The 14,628-nt window shown below is 43.6% G+C and overlaps 2 protein-coding genes across 2 annotated transcripts in view; one reads left to right on the forward strand and one right to left on the reverse strand.

Moving 5' to 3' along the window:
* PTPN14 (protein tyrosine phosphatase non-receptor type 14) overlaps positions 1 to 14,628 on the reverse strand; it is a 455,032-nt gene that overhangs the window by 307,525 nt on the left and 132,879 nt on the right. The gene's annotated exons all lie outside the window — the stretch shown is intronic.
* Positions 1 to 14,628, forward strand: part of SMYD2 (SET and MYND domain containing 2) — a 35,025-nt gene that overhangs the window by 3,926 nt on the left and 16,471 nt on the right. Inside the window, exons 2-3 of the mRNA XM_081904230.1 lie at positions 3,747 to 3,810; positions 12,205 to 12,315. Coding sequence (XP_081760356.1) covers positions 3,747 to 3,810; positions 12,205 to 12,315 — 175 coding nt within the window. The remainder of the gene's footprint in view (positions 1 to 3,746; positions 3,811 to 12,204; positions 12,316 to 14,628) is intronic.

The raw sequence follows: 14,628 nt of genomic DNA on the forward strand, positions 1-14,628 counted from the left end.
GCCGGCGTACAGCTTCCGGGTCATGTGGCCAGCATGACTAAGCCACTTCTGGCGAACCAGAGCAGCACACGGAAATGCTGTTTACCTTCCCGCCAGAGCGGTACCTGTTTATCTACTTGCACTTTGATGTGCCAACCTAAACGCTTTAGGAGCATTATTATTACCTACTTTATCTGTATATGGAACAGTTCATTGTTCTTTCATATTACTAATGGAGGCAACGTTGCATATAATATCAAAATATTGACGTGAGCCTCAGGCTTATGTACTCGCCCCTTCCCCTCTCTTCCCCCAGTGCAACCATGAGGAGGAAATTGGAAACTTCACCTTCTGTTTTAGATTAATTGTCCAAACTCCTAACTGTGGCTGGCAGAAATCTTAAGTATGGCTGGTAGGGTGGGGAACTAGATTAGTAGACTATGGCTTGAAGTTGTCTTTCCACTAACCGTCATTAAGTTGAACCAGTGTTTGTGTCGATGCTGATGGCATTACAAACCATGGTTAGCCTAAATTAGAAGTGAAAGTGCCTGATCTCCCTGCAGCTGCAGTGAGTGGAGGTGGAGGCGCAGTTTGTTGACCCAAGACTCACTATGCCCCACTTATGTCCAAAAGGCTCTCCAGGCTATTTACTTCTTCATCAAAGATGAGATGCATTTAGTACATCAAAAACTATTCCTTTGCTGCTGGGGTGGGGCATGGACTAGATCCCTTAAGATCCCTTATTATTCTTTGTTGGATTGTAGCCAAATAAAGTTTACTCAGAGTAGAGGCATGTTAATGAACCTAAGTTACTCATGCCCATTGTTTTCACTGGGTCTTCTCTGACTAGGACGAGTGTTGGCTGCATTTCCTTGCTATAAATAATGTACAAATTGCGAGGTATTTGCTGTAGAATTATCAGTTTGACTCATTAAGTCTATAAGAACATATATGCTTTATTTAACTGCCAATTTTCAATGTAAGAGGTGGGGGGGTTGGCCTTAGAGCTCTTGACAAAAAGAACATCATGAGCTTTTCTCTCATGCTGTAATTATTTGATGGTTTTAATAATAATGTAACATAAAAGGAAAAGGTAAAGGGACCCTTGACCATTAGGTCCAGTCGCGGGCGACTCTGGGGTTGCGGCGCTCATCTCACTTTACTGGCCGAGGGAGCAAGTGTACAGTTTCCGGGTCATGTGACCAGCATGACTAAGCTGCTTCTGGCGAACCAGAGCAGCACATGGAAACACTGTTTACCTTCCCGCCAGAGCGGTACCTATTTATCTACTTGCACCTCGTGCTTTCGAACTTCTAGGTTGGCAGGAGCAGGGACTGAACAACAGGAGCTCACCCCGTCGTGGGGATTCGAACCACCGACCTTCTGATCAGCAAGCCCTAGGCTCTGTGGTTTAACCCACAGCGCCACCCGCATCCCTTATAATAATCTCACATACCCCTCCCCCCCAAAACCAAGTAATATTGTTAGAAGGTTCCCCAAGAGGCAAGAGGTTTCAGGGCACAGTGCTTACCTGGGTTTGTCTTTCTTTGGAGAAGAGAACACTGGGGACTTCTGATGGTTTTCTAACATCTTCTAATAATTCGAAGATCTAATAATTCTATTACCAGCATAAGGAAGTAGTAGAGCATAGTTAGCTAGTAGAGCATAGGCAGTAATATCCCTGAACATCAATTGCTGGCAATCCCAAATGGGGAGAGTGCTCTTCCTCCAAGGACTTTCTATAGGCATCTGGTTGGCCACCGCTAGAGCAAGCCTTTGGCCTGATCCAACAGGCTCTTCTTGTGTTTACAAAATGGCACACTCTCACCAGGCATGAAAATTATGATGTCTCATTGGATCCACTGTGTACCCCAATATTCTTTTCAGTCTTTAGCTAACTCTGCCTCCGCATCTCTTTCTGCCTCCAAACTGCCCTTTATTCATATGCACCTGGCTCATTCTCCTTGGCTGTTTGCCCCAAGCCTTCTTTTCCCTTTTCTTTTTTTATTCCATTGTAATTATGATCCCCAGAACAACAGAATTGTTACACACTTCCCCAAGATGCTTTTCAGCCTTTAGTCTTCATTTTCTTTATTTGTTAACAAGATATAAAAATGCCTCTAGGCAATGTACAGAAAAACACACACCTTAAAATCACCAGTAAAACCAGATGTTAAAAACAAGTTGGCTTAAAAAATTGCAAAAATTGAATCGTCGGTTTTAAAATTTACATTATATTAAAATACATGTCATGGGTAGGCTTACTGAAAGAGAAAGTATGATCAAGGTACCTGTCAAACCTTGATGGCTTTGTCATTCACAACTTTGCACCAGGACTATTAAGAAATGTTATTTATATAGTCATACCTTGGAAGTCAAGTGGAATCCATTCTGGAAGTCCCTTAGACTTCCAAAATGTTTAAAAATCAAAGCACGGTTTCTGATTGGCTGCAGGAAGCTCCTGCAGCCAATCAGTAGCCACTCAAGCCCAGTCGGACCTTCAGCTTCCAAAAAGAGTTTGCAAACCAGAACAGTCACTTTCATGGTTGCAATGTTCAGGAGCCAAAACATTTCAGGAACTAAGGTGTTCGAAAACCAAGGTACAACTGTACCCTACTGTGAAATCCCAGACTGTGCTCAGACACTGCTTTCAAGGCAAACTCATAGTGATAGTCCAACCCGCAGTAGCCTAACAGCTGTCTTGCTACAATATCTTAAGTTTAAGTTGAGATGCTTGTAGAGCACTGTTTCGTAAATATATCTGGGAGGTTGCTTGGCTGTGACCATAGGGAGATCCCTATGACGGCACTCAGGTGTAATGTGTTGCATTGCAGTATATAGCACAGTAGGTTTGCTGCAATGCAGCGTGCTCTGGAACTAAGCTCAAGAACTTCCTCTTGCAGCCACTGTGTAGAGGTGTCCCAAAGGGAGATGACGTTTATATATATAAAAAACAGCTTCACAGTTTATCCATTGTATACAAAACTGTGCTCAGAAAGAGGGCCGCTAATTTAGTGCCTTGGTTGCAGAAAACTCAGCATGTTAAATAACTTTCTCTAGCATTTACGGCTTCAGGGACTGGGGTTGTTACAATTGTTTTCTTTTATGTAAGCACGCCCCAGTGTTAAATAGACACACAAAAAAGGGAGCCTTTGAGCTTCTCCGCAAATTAGCAGATTAAACAAAGTATATTACTTTTATTTGCCAAGAAGCAAATTATATCATCGTGCCTGTTAGATTCAGTCATTTGCAGTGTGCACAATGCAATTAAAGTGATAACTGTGAGCTCCAGGGATAGCTCTTTCTTTTTATATGATAGCTTGACAAACTCATGCTCGAAGAGGAGAGGAAAAGGCTGGTGCACAGAACCACTTTTTCATGTTTAGAAGTGAATATAATTGAATCCTCCCCCCTGGTTTACAGGATAATTCCTCTCTCCAGCCCACCCCCCCAGTTTAAGAACAGTTATAAGATGCCATCTGAGATCTTGCATGATAGCTCAGTTGGTAGAGCATGAGACTCTTAGCCTCAGGGTCATGGGTTCGAATACCATGTTGAGCAAAAGATTCCTGCATTGCAGGGGGTTGGACTAGATGACCCTTGTGGTCCCTTTCAACTCTACAATTCTATGATTCGGTGACCATATGGGTCCCATGTCTATTGACCAGGTCAGCTTCTGCATGCTGGAATGCTAATGGCCATAGTATTTTTATTAAATGATTGTCACCGGAGAGGCATGACAATTGTGTGCGTTGTCTCTTTTTAAGGAAAGAAGGCTTGTCCAGGTGTGGAAGATGCAAGCAGGCTTTTTACTGCAACGTAGAATGCCAGGTGAGTGTCACAGGAACCATGATGGGCAAAAAGGGGCATTGCTTCTATTTTATTCCAAATGTTTTCATACCTTCCTTCAATCTAAAAAAAAATGTCCAGGGCAGTTTACAATAGGTACCGTATTTTTCGCTCTATAAGACGCACCAGACCACAAGACGCACCTAGTTTTTGGAGGAGGAAAACAAGGAAAAAAATATTCTGAATCTCAGAAGCCAGAACAGCAAGAGGGATCGCTGCGCAGTGAAAGCAGCAATCCCTCTTTCTGTTCTGGCTTCTGGGATAGCTGCACAGCCTGCATTCGCTCCATAAGACACACACACACATTTCCCCTTACTTTTTAGGAGGGAAAAAGTGAGTCTTATAGAGCAAAACATACTGTAAATAGCAAGGATTTATGGATTCAAATGGGTTCTTAGCTGAGAGAGGAAAGGAGTTTGCTGCCGAGGGTCGGTGCCACTGTGGAATCATAGCCGTGGCCTGAATAATTCTAGGAATTTTGAAATTGCCATAATGAGTCACAGAGGATCATCTGTGCTGGGTCATAGTATCGCTGAACCATTAGATTAGTAGACTGCTACTTGGTCCTAATTGCTTCAGAAGCTTCTGCCTGCTTTAAACATACCAGATGGCTTAACGTTATTTCACTAAGCTGGTGAGGAAGCTTGTGCCTAGCTGAGCAATCAGAAATAAAGGCTGGATTTAGCTTTTGCGGGGACGGGAAAGAATCTGTTTACAAATGTACAGTCACCGCTGCTGCTGCTACTGCTAATAATAATAGTGTGCTTAGAAACCAACTGTGCTTTCACTTGGTTAGTCATATGCATTCATTACAGGGGCAAAGGAAGCTGCAAGTAGACCCATTTAGAGTAATTAACAGTTGGTGGGGGTAAAACTTTAATGCACAAAAGCAAAGGCCTCTAACCTTATTAAGTGTTTCTTTCCCTTGCTACTCTGGCACTTACCCACCTGGGATCATTAATAAAAACCCCAGGGTTGGATTTGTCATTTCTGAAGTGTTTTTGGTGTTCTAGTCCTCTGAGCTAATTCAGGGGTGAGGACCTTTTTTTTTCAGATCGAGAGATATACTTTCTATGGAAACATCTGGTGGGTAAGGAGGGCATGCTAGCAGCGGGCAGGGCAAGAGGCAAAAGAGGTCCAAACAATGGATGTAAATGCTACTTTTGCACAGTAAACTTCTTTGTCTACATGCTCTCACACACCTCTACTCTCCATCTCGGCAAGCAAGAGGCATTATCTCAGATCAAGGACACATTCAAGCCCAGCGAAAACACTTCATTTTACTTTTTCTTTGTACGGTAGTCTAGGTTCTGTACACACCCCTCTCTATCCTTCATCCAGAAAAGAAAGAGTGATTCTCAAGCATTCAAGGACACATTCCAGGCGAAAACACTCCCGGAGGCTGTGAGGCAAGGCCGGCGAGGGGCGTGGCCTGGGGTAGAGGCATGGCTCAGGAGGGCGGAGTCCCAGGAGTCAGATAAAGATTCCTGCGGGGGCCACATTGGAGCTAATCCACACAGCCATTTTTGAGGTTAGAAACATCACCGGGATGTTGATTGGTTGTTGGAAGGTGTCGCTATATGAAAAGGTTGCACAGGTTACTTGATAGTGCTCTATCTACCTCAGAAAGGGTTGCTATGTGAACAGTTAGTCATATTTTATTTTTGCCAACTCCCCCCCCCCCCCATATTATGGCACCAAATTGAATATTTATGACTAATACAGCATTTTCATCCTGTCTTTTTGGTGCAAAAATGGCAGGTGGCGTCGTCTTCAAAATTACCCATTTGAAACAAAACAAAGAGCTGAAATCATATTCTGTGTTCAGAATATATCAGCCTCCCCCCTTTTTTCCCTGCTGCTGTTTTCCCCACTGTAGAGACATTGGCCTTGACATACATATTTGCCCCTTTGCTTTCAATGCAGGAATATGCATTTTGACTGATTTCACCAGCCTCTTCATGGATCAGGTGGGAACTGAAGCCATAATTCCAAGTCCTGCCACTATGGTCAGAATCAGCTAGTTTTAGCTAAGCAGGCATGCTCCTCTCTCCTTAATTGTGTGTGTGTGTGTGTGTGTGTGTGTGTGTGTGTGTGTGTCCCCTGAATGTGCTGCCCATCATTTTCACTAGCTGATCCAAATAATTATTCCTTTTAAGAGAATTGGAGGAGAATGGGAGAGAGGAAGCTGATACTCAGGAGTGGAGAAAAAAACCTCATATCCACTGGCCAAATGTGGCCCTCCAAGTCATTCCTTCTGGCCCTCAGGACTTGCCCTAGCTAGGAAATGTGTGGCTATCCCCAATGCCGTGAACTCCCATCAGCTCCAGCCAACACGGCCCAGTAGCCAGAGATGATGGGAGTTGGAGTTCTGGGCCATACATTCCCAAACCCCGAGTTACAGACTGTCCTACGTTCCTGTGCTTGCCTGCTCAAGGTGAGTGCTTCCCACGGTGCCTGCAAGGCAGTTGTAACAAAGCAGCCTTCCAAGAATGAAGGGTTCTTCTATCAGGCCCTCTGGACATTAAAAAGTTGCAGGAGAGTTGAGATTTATATTCAGGTCTTAAGATGTGCAATTATATAATGATTTCATAAAGCCCTTCCTTCGGGTCATCATGTGCGATGTAATGCTTTATTCAATAGGACTTCAAGAGACTTGATCTTTATATTTTGAACATACCAGTATTGATCGTGCCTTTTTCATCACACTGTATGAAATGCTTCCGGGGGTTTTTTTTGCTCCTCACTTGGTAGAATGCTTCTCTTCAGCATTTGGGGGCTTCTTCCAAAGTACTGTAAGAACATTGCCAACACCGAATTCTTTTTCAAAGTTACCTTCAAGCATTGTGTTCCTTAGAACCTAGTCTCTGCTGACTGTACAGTCTCTGTGCTGCACAGACAATCTGTATCACATTTTCATCTTTATCTTCTTCAAAGACTTTGGGTGGTGGGGTGTTTTTTTTAGGTTGTTTTTTTTTTAGTGGCTCAGCAATTCTGTTTTGCAGCCGAGAAGGGCATTGGGGCCTTGATATTGAACTTGGAGGACTCTGTTGTATAGCAAATGTTTCCCTTTCGTACCTCCATGAAAATGCATGCTCTTTGCTTTGGTTTTCTTCACATTACACAGCCAACCCTTACATTTTCTCTAAACTAAAACATCCCAAATGCTGCAACTTTTCCCATCCCCTTGATCATTTTGGTTGAGCTTCCTTTTCTTTCATTTGCATCGTGGTGGTCTTGATAGGAGAACTAGCTTGATAGCTAGTTGGTTCCATTCTGCCTTTCACAATTGACAGATCAAAGCTGGCTAACAACCCCAATTGAATTTAGATAACATGCACAGCTATTTATCTAAAATAGTAACAATAAATTTTGGGTCAAAGGAGCATTAGACCTAGTGCTGTCTTCTTTTTATTCCACCTCAGAAACTGGCTGTTAACAGCACTGTAGATAAGTACTTTGAGAGGGCAGCATTTTACAAGTGTAGATATGATGAACTAAGTCTTGGGGACACAGGCTGTTTTTTCCTACTATAAAACACCTCTATTCAATTCTTAATAAGTTAAGGTCAGCTAATTATAGTGGATGCAGCCCTTTATTTGTCTTTTTTCTCTTTCAGTGTTTGAAGAAGCTCTCAAAAGAAAAGAAAACATAATGGGAAAGGGGGTGGGAGGTTCCCCCCTTCTTTTCCAACCATTTTGTGCTTCCACTAATATGCCTGTTAACTTCCTCAAGAGGCCACCTTGACAGATAATGTGGGTAGTTTTGGTTCTTTGCTTTTAATGAGAATCAAAATATTCAGAAGTGATAATAGAAGCACTCAGTGAATTTGTTTCCTGGCATAGTCATTTGCTAAAATGCTTGTTCCTTTGTGTGGCAAATAAAAAGACCCCAGGGTATGACTTACCTTTAAAAATATATATGCACAAGTAAATAGATAAAGGGACCCTTGACCATTAGGTCCAGTCGTAGACGACTGGGGTTGTGGCGCTCATCTCGCTTTACTGCCCGAGTGAGCCAGCGTACATTTTCCGGGTCATGTGGCCAGCATGACTAAGCCGCTTCTGGTGAACCAGAGCAGCACACGGAAACGCCGTTTACCTTCCCACCGGAGCGGTACCTATTTATCTACTTGTACTTTGTGCTTTCGAACTGCTAGGTTGGCAGGAGCAGGGACCAAGCAACGGGAGCTCACCCCGTCGCAGGGATTCGAACCGCCGACCTTCTGATCGGCAAGCCTCATAATATTAATAGACCCTGTAGGAAAGTTTTTAAATGACAGGCCAATCCTGTAGATCAGGGATGGCAAACCTATAGATGCTGTTGCGCCTCAACTCCCATCAGCAAGCTTGGTAGGGAGGTTTAAAGCAGGTTTTCCAAATGTGCAAACTCCTTTTCAGACATCCCCCCCCACAAAAAAAAGCTCCAAATGAACACAAAGCCTGCTTAGCTCCTTGCTTATACAGTGGTACTTCGGTTTTCGAACGTAATACGTTCTGGAAGACCATTTGGCTTCCGAAACATTCGAAAACCAAGGCACAAAGGGCAGCCTGCAGTTTCAATGGAGAAAACTGGGGGAAGAAACGCAGCAGAATCCATTCGACTTCCCATGCACATTCGAAAATGGAAGCATTTACTTCCGGGTTTTCGGCTTCCGAAAACCGCAATATTTAGCTTCCAAGATGCTTGAGAACTGAGGTACCACTGTATTAGTGATGGTTTCTGCATAGCAGTGAGCAGTTCTTACCTACTATACACAGATAATTCACTTATGAATCTGCCTTAGGCATGCACACACACACACACACACACACACACACACACACACACTCAGAGTACTTTAAATGTATTTTGCAAGGATGTGACAAAGCATTACCTTCCCGGAGATGACGGTGAAGAAAAGGAGGTTCTGCTCAAAAAAGGTGGCTTGTTTAAATATGGTTTGGGCAGTTTAAGTATTGAAGCAGAGCACATTATATAATTTGTGTGCATGGTGTTCCTCAGGTATCTGATCTACCTCCCCTATTTTCCAATGGCACATTTTTCAACTGCACAGTTTCCCCTCAACAGTACATTTTGCATCCAGTTGCGTAAAAAACCTTGCCAGCAAGCATGGCTGAGGGCCAAGGATGATGGGAGTTGTAGTTCAGCAGTGTTGCACGGCCCCAGATTCCCCACCCCTGCTGTAGGTTCAGTTGTGGTGAATAAGTAAGGGCACATTCAGAAGTGGGGAATCTTGCACTGGTTTTCCTGACTGTGATGCTGGTTCTTTGGTTCCTTTTCTGATGTTCCTTTCATGCTGTCAAACCAGCTGTGATATGTGGCTTTTTGACTGATTTGCTAAATTTCATCCACACCAGTGAGTGTGATGTGTCACAACAACGGACGGACAGCGTCACCACTCCCCCACTCTTTCCACACATCTGTGCTTCTGTTCCCTTATTACTCACCCATGAAAATGACAAAAAAGAACTGTTTGCTGGTATACAGCCCCAAATTTACTCCCATGAGTTTTCCAGGTTAAGGGGACAGCAAAATGGGTTTTTTTCTGGATTCAAATAACACAGGAATGAGTGCTCAACATGCATTATATTCCATTGGTTTTCTGTGTCATGTGAAAGCTCATGTGGAAACCAACTCTTAGGGAAACCTGGGGAGAAATGGAATAAGGCAGTGCGAACAAACCTTTCAGAAAGGTGAGAATCACACTTTTCTGTATCCATGGCATTCTTCTTATCCTCAGGACTGCAAAGCTAGGTTGCCAACCTACTTTTGAAGAACTAAACAGACAGAAATAAGGAGAATGGCAATCAGAAATGTAAATTCACCTTCCCTCCCCTGGGCCACTATTCTGCTTTTTATATAATGTCAAGGGTTGATTGAGTCTATTTTTTCACACTTGAGAGCACCAATTTGTGAAAAGAACAATACGAAAATTACATGAGTTTTTTATTTATTTATTTTTTAAAGTGAGAATTTCGCTCGTTCATTCTAGAAATCTTCCCCTGCCCCTTTGACCTTTCCCCCTTGACTTACTACCTCCATGTAAACATGCCTAGAACACATAGGCTAGCCTTGAGGCCATCTGTGGGAGATTCCCCGCCCCCGCTCCCCAGATTCATTCGAAGTATTGGCTTCCGGGGACTTTTGTTATTGTATTAGAATCCTATAGGCTTCTGGCACATCCGTAGCCGACGGAAGCCATTTTGAAGAACCCACTGAAGGTAGCTCATGCTTCCGCTTTGATTTTTATAAAAGCAGGTGCCCTAGCAAACTTGCTTTTCCAGACATTTTCTCATTCTGTCCTTAAATCAGAGAGAAATATTGTCTGCATAGTCCCCCCCACCCCCCACCCCCTTGAACCTACAGTGTCGTTAATACAGCACTGGGGAGTTGGCTAGAACAATGCTGCCCGCTACCAGTCAAACGGCTTAGAAAAATTGTGGAAAAGAATGTTAAATGCGGTCCTGCTGTGATCACTAAAAAGGCCGCTGTCACAGTGTTTCCATGCCAGGTATTACTCAGACACTGCTCCCCTCTTCTGCAATATTCCTGGCTTTTATCTTGTTTTGCACAATTCAGCCATATCTTGTCCCTTTAACCACCTTACTAGTTCACATAGCTCAGTCGGATTCTGCCTGAGGAAAAATTTTAATTAACTATGCTTAAAGAATCAAAGGGTCAGGACGGAACATTGGAAGGACATATTGGCATTGTCAATTTTGTATCTTCCTTAACATTTCTTTCCTTTTCTTTTTCTTTTTTCGGCAGTACAAACCCAAGTGCGGAATGTGGTATTCTACCCCTTGTGTACCAAAAAGTTAATTGTTTAGTGAAGAATCTAAGCTGCTACTTGACAACTTCCTTTCTGGGCAGTGTCAGATATTGTGACATGAAATAAAGCCCTTTTCAGTCACACACACACACACACACAGAGAGAGAGAGAGAGAGAGTGCTTTATTATGATTGCTTATTTGGCAAATATAAGTGGAGATTTCTGGGAAATATTTCGCACACAATCAGGTTTCTGAATGGTCACCATCCATTTGCTGGTGGGAAACTGAATGCTGGACTTCACGTAGGCCTTTGGCCTAGTCCAAAAAGGCTCTTCTTTGGCTCTTATGCTCATTTCTTGACAGAATTTGCCCATTTAATTTTTGTGTTTGTTATGTCCATAATACCCTAGGTATAAAGAACTTAATGCAAGTTCTTAATTCAACCAAGTCATTGTCATTAGATAGCTCAGTTTGACTGTTGTGGCCTACCCAATAGATACATGTGCTTAGATAGCATTTATTTCGGAAGGACAAGCTCTTAGGAAGCTGCCTTGTATTGAGCCAGGCTATTGATCCATCCAGGTCAGTATTATCTACACTGGGTTGCAGTAGCACTTTAGGATTTCAGACAGGGGTATTTCCCAGCCCTGCTTGGAGATACCAGGGATTGAACCTGACACCTTGGAATGCAGAGTATTTGCCCTGTGGTTGAACTGCAGCATCTCCCCATTCCCAGGTCCTTGACTAAGGGATGAGCTGCAGCTGCAGGACAGTTGTGTTTGTTTTGCTTTCTCATTCAGAAGAAAAATGCTAGGTCATCTATAGGTCTCATTGAGTATTTTGTCAGGAGTGTCTATCCTTGGAGAGTTGGTTAGTGGATGGGTCATGAAATGGAAGCAGAGGCTGTGGAGGATGCAGGGGGGGAGGGCAAGCAGAGAGCATGTCAAGAGTCCTCTGCACTTTGGCAAGAGATGGGAATGTGGGGAGGCTGAATGGTTTGAGTGGGTAGTGAATCTGACTTGCCCAGGCTCCAGGCCAGCTGGCAGCCAAATCCGCAACACTGCTCTTGATCTGTGACCTTGCAACTAGTAGTGATGGCCACCAACTTAGATGGCTTTAAAAGAGGATTGGTCCGATTCATTGAAGGATAAAGCTGTCAACAGCTACCAGACATGATGGCCATGTTCAGGGTATGCCTCTGAATACCAGTTGCTGTGAATCACAGGCAGGGAGAGCACTCTTGCTTTCATGTCCTGCTTGAAGACTTCTCATAAGCCTCTAGTCAGCTACCGGGAGAGCGTGGTGCTGGAATTGATGGCCCTTAGGCCTGATCTGGTAAGGCTTTTCCTGCGTTCTTAACTAGTCTAGGGTGTGACTTTTATAATATATCGTTTTGGAGCATGTTAAAAACAATCTCATGAAATAGCTCTTTTATCTTCCGATTGGTTCCATCCTTAGCTGACTTTAGCAAGTGTCCTAGAGGAAACACATTTCACTTGACCTCCAGGCCCAGGTGGGGCACAGGGCATCCTCTTCCCATTTGCAAAGCACAAATCTGCAGTGTTGATTTTTTTTTTTTAATGCCTGTTTAATCTTCCAGAAACAGGACTGGCCCCTGCACAAGCTGGAATGCTCGGCCATGTGTGCGTTTGGGCAGAACTGGAATCCCTCAGAGACTGTGAGACTCACTGCAAGGATTATTGCCAAACAGGTGAGCAGGACCCAAAGACTTCGGCCAGATTTCTGTTTTGTTTCCTTTTGTTTGGAGATGGAAAGAGCCAGGGAAGTGACTGTGTGCTCCAGCAGTCTCCGGTGCAAAGTCGCTTCACAACATCTTGTTTGTGTATACGCTGGCAGTTGCTCCTAACATGAGTAGTTGAAGCATCTGCAGTGTTTGTGCTTAAGAACCTCTTGAAGTACTGTGCTCTTGAACCCTTTCCATCTATTAAGTCACCTCCCTCGTTCTTCATTGAATTTCTCCGTCAAACATGCTTTGCGCAAAGTCTTTGGAAAGCAAAGCCTTACAAATGTAATAGCACCTTTTATTCCCAATGTCCTCGGGCACAAGACTTGACTGCAAGCAGTTCACACAGTGTTTTTGCATTGCATAACGTTGATGTGAAGCTCAGTGAAACAGGGTTTATTAGGGGAACTGCACAAACCTCTGTTTCAGGTGCTCATTATGGCTATGTTGCCATGAATTCCAAATTCTTCTGTCTGTTTTGGACAGATTCTCCACAGTCCAGCTGTCTGGAGGCTGGTGGTTCCTTCACATATGACATTACATACACATGGGCTTCTTGGCAGCTTGACCAGGGACAGTCTTGTTCCCCAGGCTGAAGACTCAACCAGATGCTCCTCTCACTAGGAAATGAAGCCTCAGTGTCAATATGTCCTTCCCAGGTGGAAAGGACACCTTTCAGGGAAGAACAGACCACTTGTACTTAAAAACAGGGAAGGATGCAGAGGAACTGCAATACCTTAAAGACCACCTCTCCCGGACTCTGTGATCATACTCTAAATCCCTTCTTTGTGTGCTGCTTCCACAAAAGGTCAGAAGGGCAGCAACACAAGAACGGGCCTTTTCTGCAGTGGCTCCTCATTTGTGGAATGTTCTTCCCAGGGAGGTCCGTCTGATGCCTTCATTATACATCTTTAGGTCCCTCAAAATGTTCCTCTTCTCCCAGTCCCTTGGCTGATGAATACTCTACAGCCTTTTTAACTGTGTTGGGGGTGGGTATTCACCTTCTTTTTAAACTATTTATTTTGTGGTGTTCTCTTGTGAACTGCCCTGAAGTAGAACCAGAATCTTCGGACGTATATAAATTTAATAATTAATAGATAAAATCCATAGAATTACAGTGTTGGAAGGGACCTTGAAGGCCATCTACATGAACTCACTGCTCAATGTCGGATCTGCAATCAACTGCAGCATTGCTGGCAGACATTCTGTTCCAATCAATATCTTTTCCTGAGGAACTCTGGGAGTTGTAGTTCATGGGAAACAGGGGTCTTCTAACAGCTCTCAGCATCCTTAACAAAGTACAGTTCCCAGGATCCTCTGGGTGGAGCCGTGGCTGCTAAAGTGTACTATAGTAGTGCTTTAAATGTTCAGTATGGTTGTGGCCCAGGTCTCCATAAGTAGGAAGCCCTCTAAGCTGGAGGGAAATCTGACCCTATTCATGGAGGCTTCTCCCAAGGCAAAATGTGGTTTTCTGAAGCATATTCTCTCTCACTCATAGAGTGTTCGCAGGGAAACAAAGTGGGACCAGTAAGTTTCAAGGTCACAGCATCGTATGTTATCATAACGCTCCCAACTTCTCTCCCCCTCTGTAATAATGATTTAAAAAAAAATCAAACCTCCTAAACAATGGCCTTTGAAGAAATTCTGTACATTTTGAGAACTGCTTCTGTGATAAGGGTGACCCAGATGCAGTGGGGAGAGAGGACTCTGAAGGCATGCTGGGATGGTAGCTTGCCTGACTCCCCCTGTGCTTCTTTCCTTTCCTTTCTTTTTTAATTTTTTTTTAAACACACTCTAGTGGTGATCCACAAACAAAATTAGATGTTTAATGATGAAAAGTCATTGGAATAAATTTGTGCTTTTATAGCTTGCAGGGAAGTGGGAGGGAGCCCTACATGCCATATGAAAGCTAAATATGCAAACCGTAGTCCCTGAACCTCAGCTGCTGGGCCACCTGCAAACCCATATTTAATGGCCAAGATTACAAAGAAGTGGCCTTAGGCCAACGCTGGAGTGTTGCTTTTGAACTCTGTCAACATTGAGATTATTCACTTTCCTCAAAGCAAAGTCTGCCTTCTAATAGCTTGCTGCTGTTAGTTGCTTTCTGCAAATCTGCAGCTAAAAGAAATTACGATTTTCGTTTAAAAATAATAATTAAGAAATACTTGTTCTGTTTGTGCAGGCATTTTCACAGGAGTTTTGGGATATAGTGGCCTAGGGTGTCAGCAGATTTAAACCAGAGTGCAGTTTGTTGACTCATCTGGGCAGTGTGTGTGTTAG

The sequence above is a fragment of the Podarcis melisellensis genome, assembly GCF_964234715.1.
Source record: "Podarcis melisellensis genome assembly, chromosome: 3".
Lineage (NCBI taxonomy): Eukaryota > Metazoa > Chordata > Lepidosauria > Squamata > Lacertidae > Podarcis > Podarcis melisellensis.